The 16729-nt window shown below is 53.1% G+C and overlaps 7 protein-coding genes across 7 annotated transcripts; 2 read left to right on the top strand and 5 right to left on the bottom strand.

The window, feature by feature from the left end:
- Window positions 1–209: 209 nt before the first annotated feature.
- On the top strand, window positions 210–3046 carry BDZ99DRAFT_89435 (uncharacterized protein; the record flags this gene model as incomplete). The annotated part of the gene is made up of 5 exons (XM_033729001.1): window positions 210–290; window positions 511–1530; window positions 1589–1658; window positions 1734–2220; window positions 2275–3046. Coding segments are annotated over 5 exons (2339 nt in total), but the record flags the coding sequence as incomplete, so codon positions are not given.
- On the top strand, window positions 3047–3553 carry BDZ99DRAFT_89432 (uncharacterized protein). Its single transcript, XM_033729000.1, has one exon. It carries the CDS (start codon window positions 3137–3139, stop codon window positions 3437–3439), a length of 303 nt encoding a protein of 100 aa, XP_033573949.1. The 5' UTR covers window positions 3047–3136; the 3' UTR covers window positions 3440–3553.
- Window positions 3554–3894: 341 nt separating this feature from the next.
- On the bottom strand, window positions 3895–6442 carry BDZ99DRAFT_448662 (peroxisomal targeting signal receptor). Its single transcript, XM_033718073.1, has 3 exons — window positions 6133–6442; window positions 5462–6012; window positions 3895–5392 (listed from the first exon to the last, which is right to left on the bottom strand). Exons 1-3 carry the CDS (start codon window positions 6301–6303, stop codon window positions 4270–4272), a joined length of 1845 nt encoding a protein of 614 aa, XP_033573948.1. The 5' UTR covers window positions 6304–6442; the 3' UTR covers window positions 3895–4269.
- A 418-nt stretch (window positions 6443–6860) lies between these two features.
- On the bottom strand, window positions 6861–8361 carry BDZ99DRAFT_465732 (uncharacterized protein). Its single transcript, XM_033720621.1, has 3 exons — window positions 8285–8361; window positions 7684–8229; window positions 6861–7625 (listed from the first exon to the last, which is right to left on the bottom strand). Coding segments are annotated over exons 1-3 (981 nt in total). The 5' UTR covers window positions 8287–8361; the 3' UTR covers window positions 6861–7192.
- Window positions 8362–8392: 31 nt separating this feature from the next.
- Window positions 8393–10473, bottom strand: BDZ99DRAFT_422318 (FAD/NAD(P)-binding domain-containing protein). The gene is made up of 4 exons (XM_033716980.1): window positions 10117–10473; window positions 9413–10055; window positions 9228–9360; window positions 8393–9182 (listed from the first exon to the last, which is right to left on the bottom strand). Exons 1-4 carry the CDS (start codon window positions 10174–10176, stop codon window positions 8612–8614), a joined length of 1407 nt encoding a protein of 468 aa, XP_033573946.1. The 5' UTR covers window positions 10177–10473; the 3' UTR covers window positions 8393–8611.
- Window positions 10474–10609: 136 nt separating this feature from the next.
- On the bottom strand, window positions 10610–11903 carry BDZ99DRAFT_465731 (polysaccharide deacetylase family protein). Its single transcript, XM_033720620.1, has 4 exons — window positions 11679–11903; window positions 11539–11622; window positions 10892–11489; window positions 10610–10830 (listed from the first exon to the last, which is right to left on the bottom strand). Exons 1-4 carry the CDS (start codon window positions 11782–11784, stop codon window positions 10674–10676), a joined length of 945 nt encoding a protein of 314 aa, XP_033573945.1. The 5' UTR covers window positions 11785–11903; the 3' UTR covers window positions 10610–10673.
- Window positions 11904–14723: 2820 nt separating this feature from the next.
- Window positions 14724–15254, bottom strand: BDZ99DRAFT_523528 (uncharacterized protein; the record flags this gene model as incomplete). Its single annotated transcript, XM_033725810.1, has 2 exons — window positions 14724–14994; window positions 15058–15254. 2 exons carry the CDS (start codon window positions 15252–15254, stop codon window positions 14724–14726), a joined length of 468 nt encoding a protein of 155 aa, XP_033573944.1.
- Window positions 15255–16729: the final 1475 nt, after the last annotated feature.

The following is a 16729-nucleotide window of genomic DNA, read 5'->3' as shown; positions in this document are numbered from 1 at the left end:
TCCGGCAAGCTGTCTACCTCGTCGAACTCCCCACAGAAGCGTGCCCACTCCACCGAGCCGCGGAACTTGCCAACCCCCCAACGCGCACTCCCTCTGGCCGTCTACGCAGCCAGCTGCTTCGTTTCCACGCCAGAAACACTGGTCACCACCATCACATCACCCGTCGACAGCATTGGGTCCGGTTGGATACGGTTTTTAGCCTGGGCGCACCATGAGCGCGCTCCAGCGGACCAGCAGGAGCAGGTCCAAGACTGCCCCAGACACCAGCGGTGACCACACGGGCTCCAACGGTAAGCTCTATATCTCTACAACATCAGAGAGGGTTCATGTCCTCTACACTGATCTTTTTCGCGTGCTGGATTGCCTGGACCTCTCGCCGTGGTGATTTGGAGTCGCTCATAGACCTCACCGCGCTGAAGACGATCGCGAGAGCGTAACACCCTTCCGCGTCTCCCACAGCACCTCTCACTACGAAATGAAGTCTATAAGAAGCTAACACTGAAGTTATAGGGACGCAAACTGTGACGTCGAACCGCCTTCCTACCACCGACACCCCAGCTTCGACCCAGCGAGCCACCCCGCACACTTCCTCCTCCGAGAACAACCCCCGAATACCTACCAAAATAGCCGCAGACATGCTAGAAACACCTTCTGCGCCGAATTTGCCGGTCGGACTTGTCCAAATCAATGGCGATGCCGCGTCCGGAGAATACCACTACGACGACCAGAGCGACAACCGGTCTAGTAGCCTTAGCGAGCTCGCAGATGGTTTGGATGACCAGGACGAGCCAACTCCTATAGCTGACCCAGCTTTGGGGTACGAGGAGAACGACTCAGAAGCTGAGACCGAGCGACTCGAGCGCACGCCGCGGAAGCTGGTCCGCACGGCCACGAACACCACAATAGCGTCAGAAACAATCGTGGAAAGGACACCAAGCAAGCTCTCCAATGCGCTTTTGCTAGACCAGGACGAGTCGGGGCCGCCGTCTCCATTAGCTATCGTCGAGGACGGCATCACAAAGGATATAGCGGATGGAGAAACGGATATGAACTCTGTGTCATTGAAGCTTGCCAAAGTGGCTGGTTCTTCAACAGAAAGCCTAGCCGAGATGGCTGGCAAGAAGCGGAAACGTGCGAGCGACGATAGCTCCGACGATGAGCTAGAAGCTCAGGAGCCCGCGAGAAAACGGAGCGACAATGGCAGAGAGGACCTCCTCAATGTCGAGCAGGCCTCAAACGCCGACCACTCCGACCAGGCAGGTGTGGAGGACGGCGATACCCCAGATGAACCAGCGGTGCCGACTGCTGAGCAACAATTGGACATAGAGGAAACAATCGCCGACGTGGCGGAGGAAGCAGTCAACGAACTGGCTGCTGTGACTAAACTTCCCAAGACACGCAAAGGAGGGAAGAGGAAAGGGCGAAAGGCTGCAAATGACTCCGCCGAAGAAATGGCAACAAATGCCGACGAAGGCGCTGAGCCCGAGGGAGAGCATGATGAAGACGATGGAGGCGTAATGGACGAAGAGCGTAAGTCAACTTACCCACCCACAGAAGTTTCGAATGTCCCATTGACTTTGTTTCATAGTAAACAAGAAGAAAACGGCCATTGAGTCCCTTGCCGAGATCGAGAAGAAATTCAAGATATTCCGAGAGAAGTAAGCGAGCAGTCCCACCCTGGCCTCTGTGGACCCTTCCATCCAGGAGACTGGGATTACTGACATGTCATCTAGATATTGCGATGAAAGCTTGGCGCAAATAACCAAAGAACTGGAAATGCTCAAGCAAGCCAATTGCACACATCCAGAGTACCTTACAATGGTGCAATGCGTGGACGAGAGACGCGATGCGAAGGTAGATTACGAAAAGAGGCTTGTTGGTTTCAAGCAGAACTCGCTCAACGTCAGGAGCATGGCCGAACGCCATCAACTACACGGCCAGTACTTCCAAGCAGTCCGCGCGATCAGAGAGAAGTTCATCTCGGAATGCAACGAGCGCATATACCAACTCCAAAAGGGCCGGAGACAGATGGGCGTCGACGAGACAGTCTATGCCTACGCGTTTCCGGAGAAACGATCTACACAAGTCCAGCATCAAACCGCATACAACCACGAGGTGTCAGTTCTCTCCGGCATCGCCAAATACGTTGGCTTTCCTGCTGCGCCTAATATCACCCCCGCTCGATCGTCTGATATCGATGACGATCTCCGTGCCATGAAGGTAGACTGCGTTATCTCCCAGCCACAACGGATGGTGCTGACTCAATCGGCTTAGATACCCGTTCGACCAGCTCCGCCAACTTTCCGTCCGACCTATCGACCATCACGAGCTGATGAGGCGGCTGCTGAAGAGCAGTTCATCGAGCAGACTCCGTGGGCTAACCCACGACACCCCGATCATCAGGCCCATTACCAAGCTGTCCCAGCCTCGGCATCGCGGAACATCAGTCAGACATACCAAACACCCGCGGGCCAAAGGCGCATAGTTGACGTCCACGTTCCTAATGGATCAGCATCGACCATTGACATGGCGTCAAATCCTCCTTCCTCAGCCGCCGCTCAAGGCCAAGGAGGACATGACAGGACCCCAGCAGACTCTCCAGTCATGCAGATGAAGCGAAACGCCGGTCGACCTGACGTCCCTAGCCCCGACGACCCTCGACTCAACAGCTTCGCTGCCATCTCGCGAGAGGCTTATCAGAGCAACAACCACAACTTGTACTCGAGCCCCGCCGGCGCTCATGTTGAGCATACCCCTGACGACCGCGAAGCATCCCACGCCGCACCTCTCGGCGCCCGCTGGAACGGCGCTGGCATGCGCCATCTCACCGCCGCCGCACCTCCACCCGGCCGAGCTCAGGACCCGCGGAACGACCCTGGCAGAGCACCACTCGGGCAGCGAAACAGTCTCGGCACGGTCAGTGTTGGGAGCGGAAGCGCTTTGTTTGGTCGATAGCATTTCATAATGCTATCAAGACAGAGACAGATATCTAACTTTCCAATCTTAGAAGCTACTTGAGCCTTTTCCTTAGCCTATTATTTATGATACCAGGTCGGCGGGGATATATTTGATCGGGACCTTGCGGGGTTTTTTTTGCAAAGGTTTCCCTCAGCACTTGGCGTTCTTGTGGGATGGGATGGGATGGGATGGGGTGCGAAGTGCCTCTCCTCTTTATAGACCGGGCCTAGTTCGTGGCCTCTTGTTGCATTTTGCGACGGGTTCTCTCTTTCTTTCCTTCTCTCTTTCTTCTCTTCTTTCTTTTCTTGTGCACACTTTGGGTTATTTTCTTTTTCTGGGGTTAATGGCGGGGCGGGTAAGGGAGCACATGGGAACTGGGATACGATCTCACGAGATCGACGTGGCGGCGAAAGCTGGTTGCTGGTTGCGACTGTGTAAACTTTGTTCTTTGGGTAGAAAGAGCGAGCGGGCGAGCGGGTGAGCGGTATCCAATGAATTGCCGACGTGTTAGATTGGCTCTACTACAATTCTGGAGGGGCTATGTGATATATGCGTGACATGTGTGAACTAAAGAGGATGAGAGAGCCAGTCTTGGCAGTGCGGATGGTGATGCGTACCCCCCCTGGCCCATCGAAATGCGAGTGTGCTAGATGTGAGAGGTGCGGGGTTGGGAAGCAGAACTCCGGCAGAGGGATGCGGAAAAGACTAGTCACCTAGAGTCTGTGGGGAACGAAGTGTCATGAGTGTGAGAATCAGGCCACGGGCGTGGAGGAATAGATGTCGTATCCGCGACGAAAAGTTGAGGGGTGCTTCGATAGGTTGAAGCTGACGTCAAAGGACTCTTCGACTTCTACGTCGATATTCGCTTGTTGAACGCCGCCCGCTGACTTCACACGAACATATCGCACATAATCACCACTAAGCATTCCAAGTAGTCCTCCCGCAAGCTCATCTGAGCCCCATCCTCTGGTCATATCTCATAGCTTTCTACAGCCAATATCTGCTCAGCTTTCCTACATCCGCCCCGTATCTACACGGGGGGGGGTCTCTCCCAATACTTACACCCAGCACCCAGAACACCAGCAATGCAAACGCCGTCCCTTTTCCGCTGTACATTCATCCTATACGTCGCTGCCACCGTGAAGGTTCCAAGCACAGTTACGGCGGTCATCTAGGCTTCGCCAGCCCCAGAGGCAGGAGTCGCCCAACTCCTCTTCCTCCTTAGCATACACCCTCGCCTTCTCCAACTCTAGCCCCATCTTCCCAAATGGCACATCCCCATTCCCCAGCACCTCCTCACCCGCCCCGCGTTCAAAACTCAAACTCAGACCGAAACCTCTCCACATCCATCCCCGGCCCGACCAAATCCCCCAAATCCCGCCGCTGCATCTGGCTAAACACCCGCCGCAGCGTATCAAACAGGTTCGTGCTCTGGTTCTGGCTGATCATGCGATCCAGCTCCACCTCATTGACCGCATCGCCCACCACCTCCCGCGCGCGCTCGCGGCCTTCCTTCTCCACGACCTTGTGCATCGCAAGCGCGCCGAGGAGATGCTGCGCCGCCTCGGCGAAGCAGCCGATGTTGATGCACGAGACGCCGAGGTTATACCTCGCTCGCACGAAATTCGGGCGCAGCGCGAGGGCGCGCTCGTACGCGTCGATGGCCTCCTCGCTGCGGCCGGAGTTGGCGAGGGTCGCGCCGAGGCGGTTCCACAGGAGGTGGAGTTGGTTTTGCTGGTTCGTTGTGCCGGACTCTGTGGATGCGAGGGCCGCGCCGAAGCAGTCGACGGCTTTCTCGTACTCCTCAGCGCCATAGAAGAGGACGCCCAGGCCGACTTGGACGTCGGGGTCCATCTGCTCCCCCGAGGGCGAGAGCTGGGCGGCTTCGATGAAGAGGTTGGTGACTTTTTCGTGCAGCATCTGGCGGTCTGTGAAGCCGATGTCCGCGCCGGAGGAGAGGGGTTCTTTGATGAGGGAGGGGTACTTGGTTGCGAGCCAGCGCTCGAGGGTGCGGTAAGCGGTGCTGTCGTAACCTTCGTTGGTGTAGGAGACGGCGAGGCCCATGAGAGCTTCGAGGTTGGAGGGGTCGAGCTGGAGGGCTTGCTCGAGAGCGCGGATGGCGGGTTGCTCCTTTTCGTTCTGGGCTTGTGCGGCGCCGAGCTTCGTCCAGGCTTCGACGTGTTGAGGATCCTTTTGGACGGCGGCTTCGAAGGCGAGGGCGGCGAGCGAGAGGTTGCCGCCTTCGTCCATTATCCGGACACCCTCTTGGAACGGGTTCGACACGTCTTTGAACAGGTTTTCGTTCTCGAATAGGTACTCGCCCAGTTGCGGATCCCGCATCGCACTGTGTGTATTCAGGCCGTCGAAGCCCTCCCACTGGTCGAGATCGCCCATGTGCATGCCATCGACGAAGTTCTCCTCGTCGGCAAGTTGCCTGCCAATCTGGGCCTCAGCTTGAATTCCGCGCCAGACAGACTCGAAATCGCTGAAATTGTCAACTGACCTGTCCATATCGTTCAGCTCCGCCTCCATAGCCGCGTTGGCCTCCGCATCCAGGTCCTTCGTGTCCGTCGACTCCATCTGCGCAAACTGCGCTTCCCAGTCCTTGTCGTCGAGCTCCACCATTCGTCCTTTGCCCTTGCCCTCGGCCTGGATGGGCTGTTGGTAGGGTTGTTGCATCATGCCCATCCCGCCCATGCCCATACCCATTCCGCCCATGCCCATGCCCATCCCGCCACCGTACATAGGTCTCTGGTAGCCCATCATGCCCGCCTGGGATGCCATGCTCGGACTCGCCGCTCGCGCGGTCGCATTCATGTGCTCATACTTTGCAAACTCGGCCGGATTGAACCCCGCCGACCTGGGGCCCTGCATTCCCGGGTCCATAGCCGCAGGTCCCTGGACGCCGGGATCGAACTCTGCGGCCCACGCCGGCGAGCCTGTCCGCTGGCTTGTACGCTCGAGTTCTCGCCGCATCTGCTCCATGGCGAAGGGGGAGGCGGGGTTTGGGCCTTGGGGGAGCTGGCTCGGGTGGTTTAGGAATTCGTTCATCATCTGTACATACGTATATTAGCATCATGCCTCGCTGTAATACATTAAACAGTAACGATAGAGGAAAAGAGATAGCGAGGAGAGCTCATGGCTCCGCTACACGGCTCGAAATCATGCACCTACATTGTCTTGACCTCCGCCCATGGCCTGACTCCGCATGCCCTCTTGCAGCCCACCAGGCCCCCGCCCGACCAGCCGGTCTCGTTGCAGCGACTTGTTATCCTGGACGTGCTTTGTGAACTGGCTCAGCGGGTTGCCGGCCGTCGAGCATTCGGCGCCACCCATAAACGACATCGTGAGAGCTGTGGCGAAGGGTCGTACAGCTAGCTGGAATACAAGAGGTGTTTAAGTATGTACTTTGGGATGGAGAGAAAGCGGAGGAGGAGGAGTATCAGGATTCGAGAGGCAAAGGAGAGTCGTAGCAGGCGTGTCGTTATGTGTATGGTTGGTGCTAGGCACTGTTGATGATGTGAAATGCAGAACGTGGGGTTGCTTGGAGGTCGGTTCTGTTGGCCCGACGCCGAGGTTCAATAATGGCTTACATTCACGAGCAGACGCATGCACCACAACGGAGAAGGCGTGCTTGGGTATTCAGTATAGAAGGGCGAAGACGTCACTGTCTAAAGTAGTATAGAAATATGTTTGAACCCAACGTGAATGTCATGGGCGTTAGCAAATCCTCCATGTCAAACAACAGCAGTCTCAAGCTGTAAACATGGTGAATCAAAGCTCATTCCGCCATTTATGGTATCACAGTAAGGGCTTCAAGCCGACCATCCCAGGTGAGTGTTATCAGATTTGCGTGATCACATGTCAGATTGTTTGTCTCCCTTATAAGGGTTCACCCGCGAGGCCAACAAGTGAAGGGTCCTTGATCTTTGGGATATAAGTTCAATTCTTTTTATCTTCTGCAGAAATCCCTCTACAGTACTCTAATTCCCAAAGAGTGGTGAGGCCATGCTGCTCATTCGTCGATACTCTACTATTTTACAACCCAATATTATCAAGACAAAAACAATGACCAAAAAGAAGAGGAAGGTTGGGAATTGTACAAGAAAGTTCCTTTGGGTAGTAGAAAGGACCACAACCAGGCACCACAGTAACACAAAGATTGAACCGCTCCAGGGCCCCCACTAACCATCAGAAACATGACCTTCATATACATCCAGACTCCCCAGAAGCTCTACCTTTCGGCGGTAGGGTTTCTAGTCTGAGTCGAGTGTCCGCTGTAGTCGACCCGGAGTTTGCGGCCGTAGATCTCCTTACCCTCCAATAAGCCCTTGGCATGCTCAGCGCTCTTAACGTCGATAAAGTCGGCGTGGGCGAAGCCTCTGGGCTGTCCAGTGCGCCTGTCAATAGCAACACGGACGTCCATGACGTTGCGAATGTCGCGGAAGAGATCGTTCAGGTCCTTGTCCGACATCTCGAACGACATATTGCCGATAAAGAGGGTCTTGGAGGGCTGCTGAGGCGACCGCGGGGTGCTCACGCTGGCAGGCCTCTCACGCTGGATGTGGTATTGGACGTTCATGCGACGGCCCTCAAACACTTGCTGGTTGAGGTTTTCGATAGCGGCGGTGGCATCGTTGATTTCTGCGAAAGTGACATAACCAAATCTGTCGAGTTGATCGTGTTAGCTGAGAGATTGTGTCTATTGAAGCGCCGCTTCCATACCCTCTGCTAAGACCCTTGCCATCGGTGACGAGCCTGACGTCTTCCACTGTGCCGAAGCGGGAGAAGACTCTCCTCAACTGATCCTCGGTGACTTCGAAAAACAAATTTCCGACGTAGATGACTTTGTTTGGGGTAGCCAAAGGGTTACTATAACGCGTATTTGATTGCTGCGGTGGTGCTACGGCACTGGAAGCAGCTGCGAGACCAAGAGCATCGAGCGCATCGCTCGCCTTCTCCTGGACGTACTCGGTAGCGGAACCGACTGCCGACTGGGGCTCAGTCTCGGATGTCTCTGTCGCGGAGGTCTCTGTCCCGGAGGTCTCGGTGACGGTTTCTGTGACGGGTGCCTCTATTGCGGTCTGCGCGAACTCCTCTGACTTTTCCACGTCGTCGCTGGCGAAACGTCGCTGGAACGTCAAGCTTATCGAGGGTTGCTGCCGTAGCCTGAATGATGCAGGCGTGAATGTGGTGATTGACCGCGGCTTCGAGATGAACGAAGTCGAGGGAGTGGACAATGCCCTCACGGCAGCGCGGCGGAGGAGAAACCTAGAGGCGCAGTGTTAGGAGGCTCCTAAAATACCAGAGAGGGAGCTAGGCATACATGGTGAAATTCAGAGAGGGAATTGAAGATGGAGGAGAAACGGTGGCGGGATTGACTCTTGGTGCTTGGATGCAGCTATGCGGGAGAAATCGTGAGGAGGAAAAAAGTCGATGAAACATGGATCGCGCTAAAATTGACGAGTCACGGGACGCGCCACCCCTGTCGCCCCTATAACGTCTTCGATTACCGCTCGACCGCAGTCAAAGTAGTTGAAGATATCTTCGACTCTCAGATCTAGTCAAAGATCTATGAAGCAGTGCAATTAACACTGATGCTCCAAGAGTTTTGTACCCGACCACTATATCCATTACATCATCATCTACTGCTCTATAAATGCGCTCTCTGCTGGGCTGCAAGGGTTTTCACCATTTCCGATGCACCGTAAGGTTTCCAATGCTCCTCGACTTCTTTATCGCAGTCATAAGTCAGTAGCCACTTTCCCACACCTCCCCACCGCCACGGCAACGGGTCCTTCCCTTCTACAAGGTCCACTGTTGTAGGCGCAACCCCATCGTTCTCTCGTGCTCCAAAGGCACGGAGTAGCTCGTCTCGTTCTCTTTGCTTCGGTCCATCGTGCACATGGTACAGATGCTGTTGCACATTTCCTCGCTGCACAATCCTCTCCGTTCGAGACCGTCGACATTCTTCATAGATTGCTAGAGCCTTCTTCTTCTCTGCTGGAGCTTTGGAGGTCAAGCGTGAAAGACACAGTCCTAGTACATGTCCGTCTTCCAAGGACATGCCAGCCCCAGAGGCGAGATAGGGGAGAGTGGCGTGTACGGCATCGCCAAGAGTAGTGAAAGCGCCTGATGGATGAGACCAGCTCGGTTCCAGAGTGGGTCTGATGCAGAGGCGCCACTTGTCTACGGACTGACACAGGTTGAGCAGTTTCGGGATTCTAGGCCCGGTTAGCGATGAAAGTGTAGGAGTGGATTCCACTTACCTTGGATCCCAATCTTTATATAACGCTCTCATTTCCTCGACGTTGCCAGCGAGTGTAGAGGCACCAGCAGGCATGTCATCTGGTACTAGCAGAACCATGTTGAATAATTCGCCGCCTCTCAGAACATAGTTTACTGTAAACGTCAATATTAGACCGCTGAGCTATCGGAAGGAAAGGTGACATACCAGCATGAGCATCAGGACCCATCCAGTAATTAACCTGCGGATCCTCCACAAATCCCCTCAACTGCGGATCCTTCATCATATCCTCCGTCTTCAGCAACAGCCTGTACGCCAAATCACCCGTCAAAATCGGCGGATCCTCCTTTCCCAGCAATATCTCCCGACACTTTGAGTTGATCCCATCAGCTCCCACCACCAAGTCCGCCGTCCTCCTCGTCCCATTCTGCATCACCACATCCGCTGTGCGCTCGTCCACCGCGGTAACCACATCCACCACCCTCGCATTAACCTCCAGCACCGCCCCAAGCTCCACCGCCCGATCCAGCAAGCATTTGTGCAGATTGGCACGATGGAAATCCCAGAACGGCGTCCCGCACTCTTGCTCATACTTGTGGAAGTCCATGTGCGAGATGTAGTTGCCCTTCCACCCGAGCATGTTGGCCTGCTTTGGCTTCGTGGCGTATGATTCGAGGGCCTGCTCCATGCCCCATGAGATGAGCACGCGGGAGCTGTTGGGGAGGACTTGGATGCCCGCGCCCACTTCGCCGATTTGGGAGGCGCCTTCGAGGATATGGACGCAGTGGCCGGCGAGAAGGAGGGCGATGGCTGCACCGAGGCCGCCGAGGCCGGCTCCGACGATTACGATCTGGCGTTGTCAGATTGCAGCTTGCAGTATTGATATATCTGAATCGGGTTTGCGAACTTACGTCAAGCTTGCTAGCATCGTCCCGCGTCAGCTTCTCCATCACCTTTGGTCGAGGCGCCATATTGAGAAAGAGTGCTCAAATGCAATGCTAGAAAGGAGGAGTCAAAACACTACTCGAGCATGTAAGAATGGACAAGCTCATAAGAAAGCCATTAGTGGTGGAAGACGTGTCATTGACTACAACTATGGAAAAATACTAGGCAGACTAGGGAGCTGCTCGCTACGTGCGGGCGCATGGCGACACGAACGACAAGCTCCAGGGCTTATCGAATCAACTGCCAAGTTAAGATCTGATAGTATCGATACGCTAGAGGCCGTAAAGAGGGGGAGGTGGTGAGGTCGGCATTGCAGAAGTGGGGGTTGCAGGAGCAGAAGTGTGAGACCCTGCAGCTTCAGAGCGGAAGTTCGAGTCGATGGCCAAAGCTCCTCCACCCTTTCTCGGGCTTCAGTCGGAGCTGAGCGCGTCCGGATACATCACTCGACGCGCTTTTTATGATTTGGTGTGTTTGTTTGCTGACGTGTTCATGGCAAGAAATGTGTTCTATGGACAAACCTGCATTACGCTGTTCCCTCCTTCTGTTTCTTCAGGATCTCTCCAGCGGGTGCCGGCATCAGAGCACCGGGTGGCGGCGTGTTTTTGCTCTTGAAGTCATCACACATTTGCTCCATGGTAACCCATTCGACTCCCTCGTGCTTATTGATGTGTTCGATGATTCTGTAAGTTCGTCAGATTCAGTCGACTTCCTCAAGGGGGAGAACAGGGGTAAAAGACACACCTCTCGTGCATGAGAAGGACATGCGGCCTCCCTGAGACATCAGGGTGAATCGTCATTGGGAAAACAAACTCATCGTACTCGCGGTAAAAGTAGTTGAAATGGTCCATCCAAATATCTTCAACATCTCTAGGGTTCACCCAGCCATGACTGTTCGGCGAATTCTTCATGAACATCATCGGCGGCAGATCATCAATATACCACGACCCAGGAATCTCAACGAGGCCAGTCTCCTGGCCCCTTTCTAGAGGCTTCATCCACGTCTCTGCTTTCTTGCTGTAGTCGATCTTTGTCCAAGTGTCCCCCGTCCGCAGCCAGTACAGTTTGTGATCCTCGTGGCTCATGCTGTGGTCGTACTCGATACCGTAGCTGAGCAACAGTTCGGTTCCTTCTTTGCTTGTTTCCCACCACGGTGCCACGCTTCCTCGGGGAGGCTTGCCGCAGAAATCAGTCAAGAGTTTGTACGTCTTGTCTAGCACGTCCCGTTGCTGCTCGAGAGTCATGTCTTTCGGATTCTCGTGTGTATATCCGTGCAGTCCAATCTCATGTCCAGCATCGCGAACCGCCGCGCAGTCTTCGGGGAAAGTCTCCAGAGAATGACCTTTCGTAGAGTCAGTCATTGGTCTTAACTTCTTGGAGAGAGCTCGTACCAGGAATAAACCAAGTCGCCTTGATCTTGTACTTGTCGAACAGCTTCAGCAACCGCTGGGTGCCTACCGTTCCAGCCCAAAGACCTGTTTTCCTCAGTCAGAACTTCCAATGCCACAATAGAATTCCTTATCAACCTCACCTCTGCTGATATCGCTGGTAGAATCCTCGCCACCATAGGATCCCAACCATCCGGAAACCGCATCGATGTCAACACCATAGCTGACGAGAACTCTCTTTTTGCCCATTGTTGCTATTTTAATGACGTAGGAGTGGCTTTTCGGGTATAATCGACAGCAAACTTAGGACGATGAATTTCCGCAGCTCGGAGCTTCACGCGCAATTCAATGGAGGGGTCCAATCCCAGACCCCGCTCTAAGACGCGCAAGGATGGCGGCTACACGGTTTATTCAAGAGTGGGGGAGAGTACATGACACCGGGACAGTGGTTCGCCGATGGACGTTTATCGTGGCGCCGCATTAGATCCCGCATGTTGCAGGGCTCCCATCCTGGAAGGTGGGACATATGATGGTCCATCCACTTCAAACGTTGTCAACCGTGGAATCGTTCCACAGGCTTATATGATTGTAGCTTGACATCGAAAGCATCTACACTCCACACGTGCTCAAACGTTAGGTGGTGTTTCAATGTCGCTAGAGCGTATTTGCGAGCTTTTTTCGGATCTAGATGAGGCACTTGTTGATCCGGAAAAGCTACACTCAATATTCGTTATAATGAGCTGAAAGAGGCTCGACAGGCCAATTCCATCGCTACTCTGCGTCGCCCTCATCGTTGCCATTTTGGGAGAAATGTAGCAAATACTCCCGGTTTTAACCGCGCCACTGCCTTTTTTGTTAGACGTAGAGGGGACGCGGAGGGGGCCTTGACGTAGAGCTATCGTGATTCCCTTTGTCACTAGAACAAGAGAGTCCAAATCGCATCTACCTACTTAGATTGAGGGCACACTGCCAAAGCACTACTATGAACCAATTACGCCTTGTTTTGCAAAATTTCACAGGTCGAACCGCTTGTCCTACGTCTACGGTTTGTACTGGGGCAATTATCCACAATTTCGTAATAGTACGTTATGAGAAGCCCGTTTGGGCTCCTCTTCCCTTTTTGTACTGGTAGACTCTTAGTAATAGTATGAACTATGCTATCTTGTAATAGTTCGCCTTTGTAATAGTACAGCAGCCCGGACTAGTTCCTATTTTAGTTCTTTATAGTAGTACGCCCTTCGGAACAGTACAGATATCGTACTAATCCCCATGCCGCAATTTTATAATGGTCTTCTAGCATGCGAAAACCAAACCACAGCATATCAATGAAATTGGCGGATGCAGCTGCTCGCAGTTGGGTCAGTTCTGGGCTGTGATGCGTTCGAGACGGAATCGACAATACCGCCCAGAGTACTCCAAGGGCTCATAATCACCCTGCCATTGGTTCAAACGCTTCCGGAAGACCGATTTGTCATGATTGAGACTTGTGAGGGAACCTGCGCCATCGTCGTATGGGCACATTTCTTACTGGGACTTCATGTTGCTGTAAGATTCTACCATGACACAAATAGAGAGTACGAAGAAATGCGCTTTCCACAAAAAGACGAATTCCGGTACCAAGTTTTGATATACAGGAACATTCCTCACGACCAATGGGCAGAACGAGTGGTTCCCTTCCCCTCGGTCAAGCCATCAGTTACGCTATTTTCCTCTAGCACGAGAGACGAGCTCTTCGAAATGAAAGAAGATCCAATGGCCGGAAGCATCAGCAGGAACTTCAAAAGACCAGCAAGGGGGATATGGAAGACTGTCCTCGAGTCATCAGGACTTATTCCAAGAAAAACTGGAAGAGAAAAGGTTATCCAGGAAGTAGGGTACATTGCCTGTAGCTTCGCCCTCTGCATCTCCGGGAAAACTTGCAAAAGGGTGGAATACCCTCCCGTCCCAAAAAGCAACCGCAACCTTTCCGGGTGAGGTGAAATTCGAATGCTCTCTTCCCTTCGAATTCGGTCGACTCATGGTAGGCGAAAGAGAAGACAGCTTTCTCGTAACTACAAGCGTAGAAACGAGTGGTAGGCGCGACTCTTTCTACTGTCGCCGTTTCGGATTCTACCAACTCTGGGAATCCCTCTGGACTGTCTGCAACACGTCTCGGTGTCCACATTCGACGCGCCTTAATGGAAGCCTCGAACTTCAGCCTGGTCGGGCGACTATCTCGACTACCGGCCTTCTCCGGTTGGAAAGGTACCATAGCCTCAATATATTCCTCACGGCCGGAAATCCTGCCTCGAGATGGGATGCCATATTGAGTGTGGCGGAGTCACCTTCACGTTGGTGAGCTGAGAGGTTACCGAATATTTCTCCGTCGCCCTAACTCGTGCCTACAATGTGCTGCAGAAGAGGCAGCAAGACATACTCCGTACTCTTTCCTTATTCTGCAACATTGTCACGGGCTCACGAGCTGACACGTAAGGATGGTGATGAGAGTGGGACACGTGGCAAACGCAGCTTCCCGTTGCCGCACAAACGAGCGGTCTGGACTTAGATAGATATATCCCTGCTAAAGCAGCCAGAACGACGTGCCATCTATACTAAAGACAAGTTGCACGTGCTGCACATGAGGATGAACCGGACTAGGACTGCCCAGAGTGCAAGGGTAAGACTTTTCCTGAGACGCTTTCATTGGAGGAAGCGGTTTGGACTTTTCTACTTATCTAGCCAGCCTTACGCACCGCTTACCGAACCCTAATTACATAAAGGTGGAAAAATACGCTAAGCCGGAAGAGAAGTACTGCCTAAACCTAAGGGGAGTTACCTCGAACTACTTTACAAATAAACGCGGGTTTCTAGTAAATACCCCTCTGAAAATGGACGTTTGTAACGCCGTTTTATGAGGGCTTTTTCCTGCAATGCTAAGAGCATAGCCCCGGCCTTGCGTAAGCATGCTAAAGGTTCTGTCTAGTAGCATGGTTCCACGCCGGCTTGAAGCCAGCTCGGAGCAGCGTTTAAGCACGGAGGTAAATGTTTAACACCTTGCACTAATCATTTTAGACAGTATAAAAACTTGTTAGGCCGCCCCTAATAGGGATAGAGTAGTAGAGTACGTTATTAGTACCGAACTCGAAGACCTGCACTCTATATTCCATAACGCCATTTTTCTCCCGAAACCTAAGGAGAGACTCTAGTTACTACACCTGCGTTGCCGTCCGGACAATGTATATCCCAACCTGTCTCTTGACCACCTTCTTTTTCTCTGCCACCGTTCCCCGTATAGGCTGCTGCAAATGCTGCAGCAACGCGTTTAGTGCAGTTGCATTCATCGCATCAACAGCTGCAGCCGAAGCGGGGAAGTCTGGGATATCCTGCGGGGGAGCTAGTATGAAGGAGCGGAGTGGAAGGAGGTCGATGTGCTCGAGATGTCGCTGGGTATTCTCGATGCGCACTTGCTGATTGTACATGCTGCGATGCAACGTCAGCAATGTAGACGGGGAAGACAGGGTCATAGGCATGGTGCACACTTACTCGATACGGATAGATGCGAACTCCCGTCTCATCTCGGCGAACCCCTCTCTCATCTCGGCGAAGCCCGTACGAGCTATCTCCGCGAGCTGTATTTGCGGCAGGTTATTGCAAAGCTGCATATTCTCAGCGACATCCTTGAACGACTGTGCGACCGCATCGAAGTCGGGCTGCGGGCCAGGCTGGTGAGGATTGTCCATGGCGGGAATGAGGATGTTGTGTTGTGATAATGTTGTTGTTGTGATGGGAATGTATAACTAGGAAGGTTCGAAGACTGATTACATAAGGTAGAAAAACACGCTAACGTAATCCACAAGTTAGTGGCCCGCACAAGCTAGTGGCCCACCCAACCACGCTACCGAGGCCAAATATTCCGAATTACTCCACCACGAACAAATATATTTAATGCAGCTACATACTAGCTAGCTGCCTGCCGCCTAGGGCACGTACGTGCATTGTGTTCTGTTGATTCGCACATGCTGCACCTAGGTTTTGCTCGCTATGGCCGCTCGGCCGGTGGCTCTGCTGCCTCCTCTGCTGCCCCTTCCTATACAGGTTGTGCACGATCGGCTGCTTCTTCACCTAATAGAATACCCTTTCTAGCTATATACGTGCGCTTCCTTACCTTCTTTTGTTTCTGGCGCTAATTCTCTATGCGCAGCTTCTCATTTTCGCTTGCAAGCAGCACGGCGTTTAACATTGCTGTTTCGCACGCCTTGATAATTTGGCCAAGGGCCTGTTCTGCTGGACTTTGTGGGCTATGCATACGCCGCTGGCGATAGCGCTTTAGCAGGGCTGTCTGCTTTTGTAGCTCGGCGACATTATGGGGTGTTTCGGCTGTCCAGGATCTATTTGATTGTGGCCGTAGAGAGGGGGGTGGCGGCGTGTAATATCCGGCATGCAGCAATAATAGCACACGATCGGGGTTGTATGGAACTAGGCCAGTAGCTGCAAATCCCGCCCGTATATTGCCTGTATGTAGTGCCTCCTGCGTGGCCTGCCTATATATAGGTAGGAATTCGTGTTTGTCGATGTGGTTGACACCGTGGCCCATAATCTGTTCAACCAGGCGTCCATAGGACCGCTTTAGCACGGAGAAACAGCCAACATCTAGGGGCTGCAGCAGATGCGATGAATGTGCAGGCATGCAGACAATAATAATATTGTGATCCAGGCAGAATTGGTCGAATTCGGGGTTCATATGGCTATCGTGGCCGTCCAATACAAGCATCCGATGCGTGCCAACTGTGCGATCTTTTGTATACTTATGGAATAGTTTTAGCCAGGCAAGGCCAATTTCATTTGTTGTCCAGCCATTCTCACTAACGCCGATTAACCATTCCTTTGGAATAACCTCGTACCAAGCGGCTTAGTGCATTATTGCTTCAAAGATAACTAGGGGTGGAATTTCAACCCCCATTACATTAATGCATTCGATAATTGTAACCCATTCTCGATTGCCCGGCTGTACAGTCCTAGGCCGGCCGGCACGGTCTGTTCCAGTAACAACCCGGGCAGTTGCAATAACACCCATTTGGCAGCCGGTCTCATCAAAATTCCAGGTGTCTTCATCAAGAATTCCATATTATATCTTAATATCTTGCACGCGTTTAAACCAGGCCCGGATAAGCACAGGATCTTCGCATTTAGCACGCTGATAGTCGTATTTGCGATT

Source organism: Mytilinidion resinicola (genome assembly GCF_010093595.1).
Source record: "Mytilinidion resinicola strain CBS 304.34 unplaced genomic scaffold BDZ99scaffold_15, whole genome shotgun sequence".
NCBI classification, from domain to species: Eukaryota; Fungi; Ascomycota; class Dothideomycetes; order Mytilinidiales; family Mytilinidiaceae; genus Mytilinidion; species Mytilinidion resinicola.
This window is presented reverse-complemented; position numbering and strand designations above follow the sequence as displayed.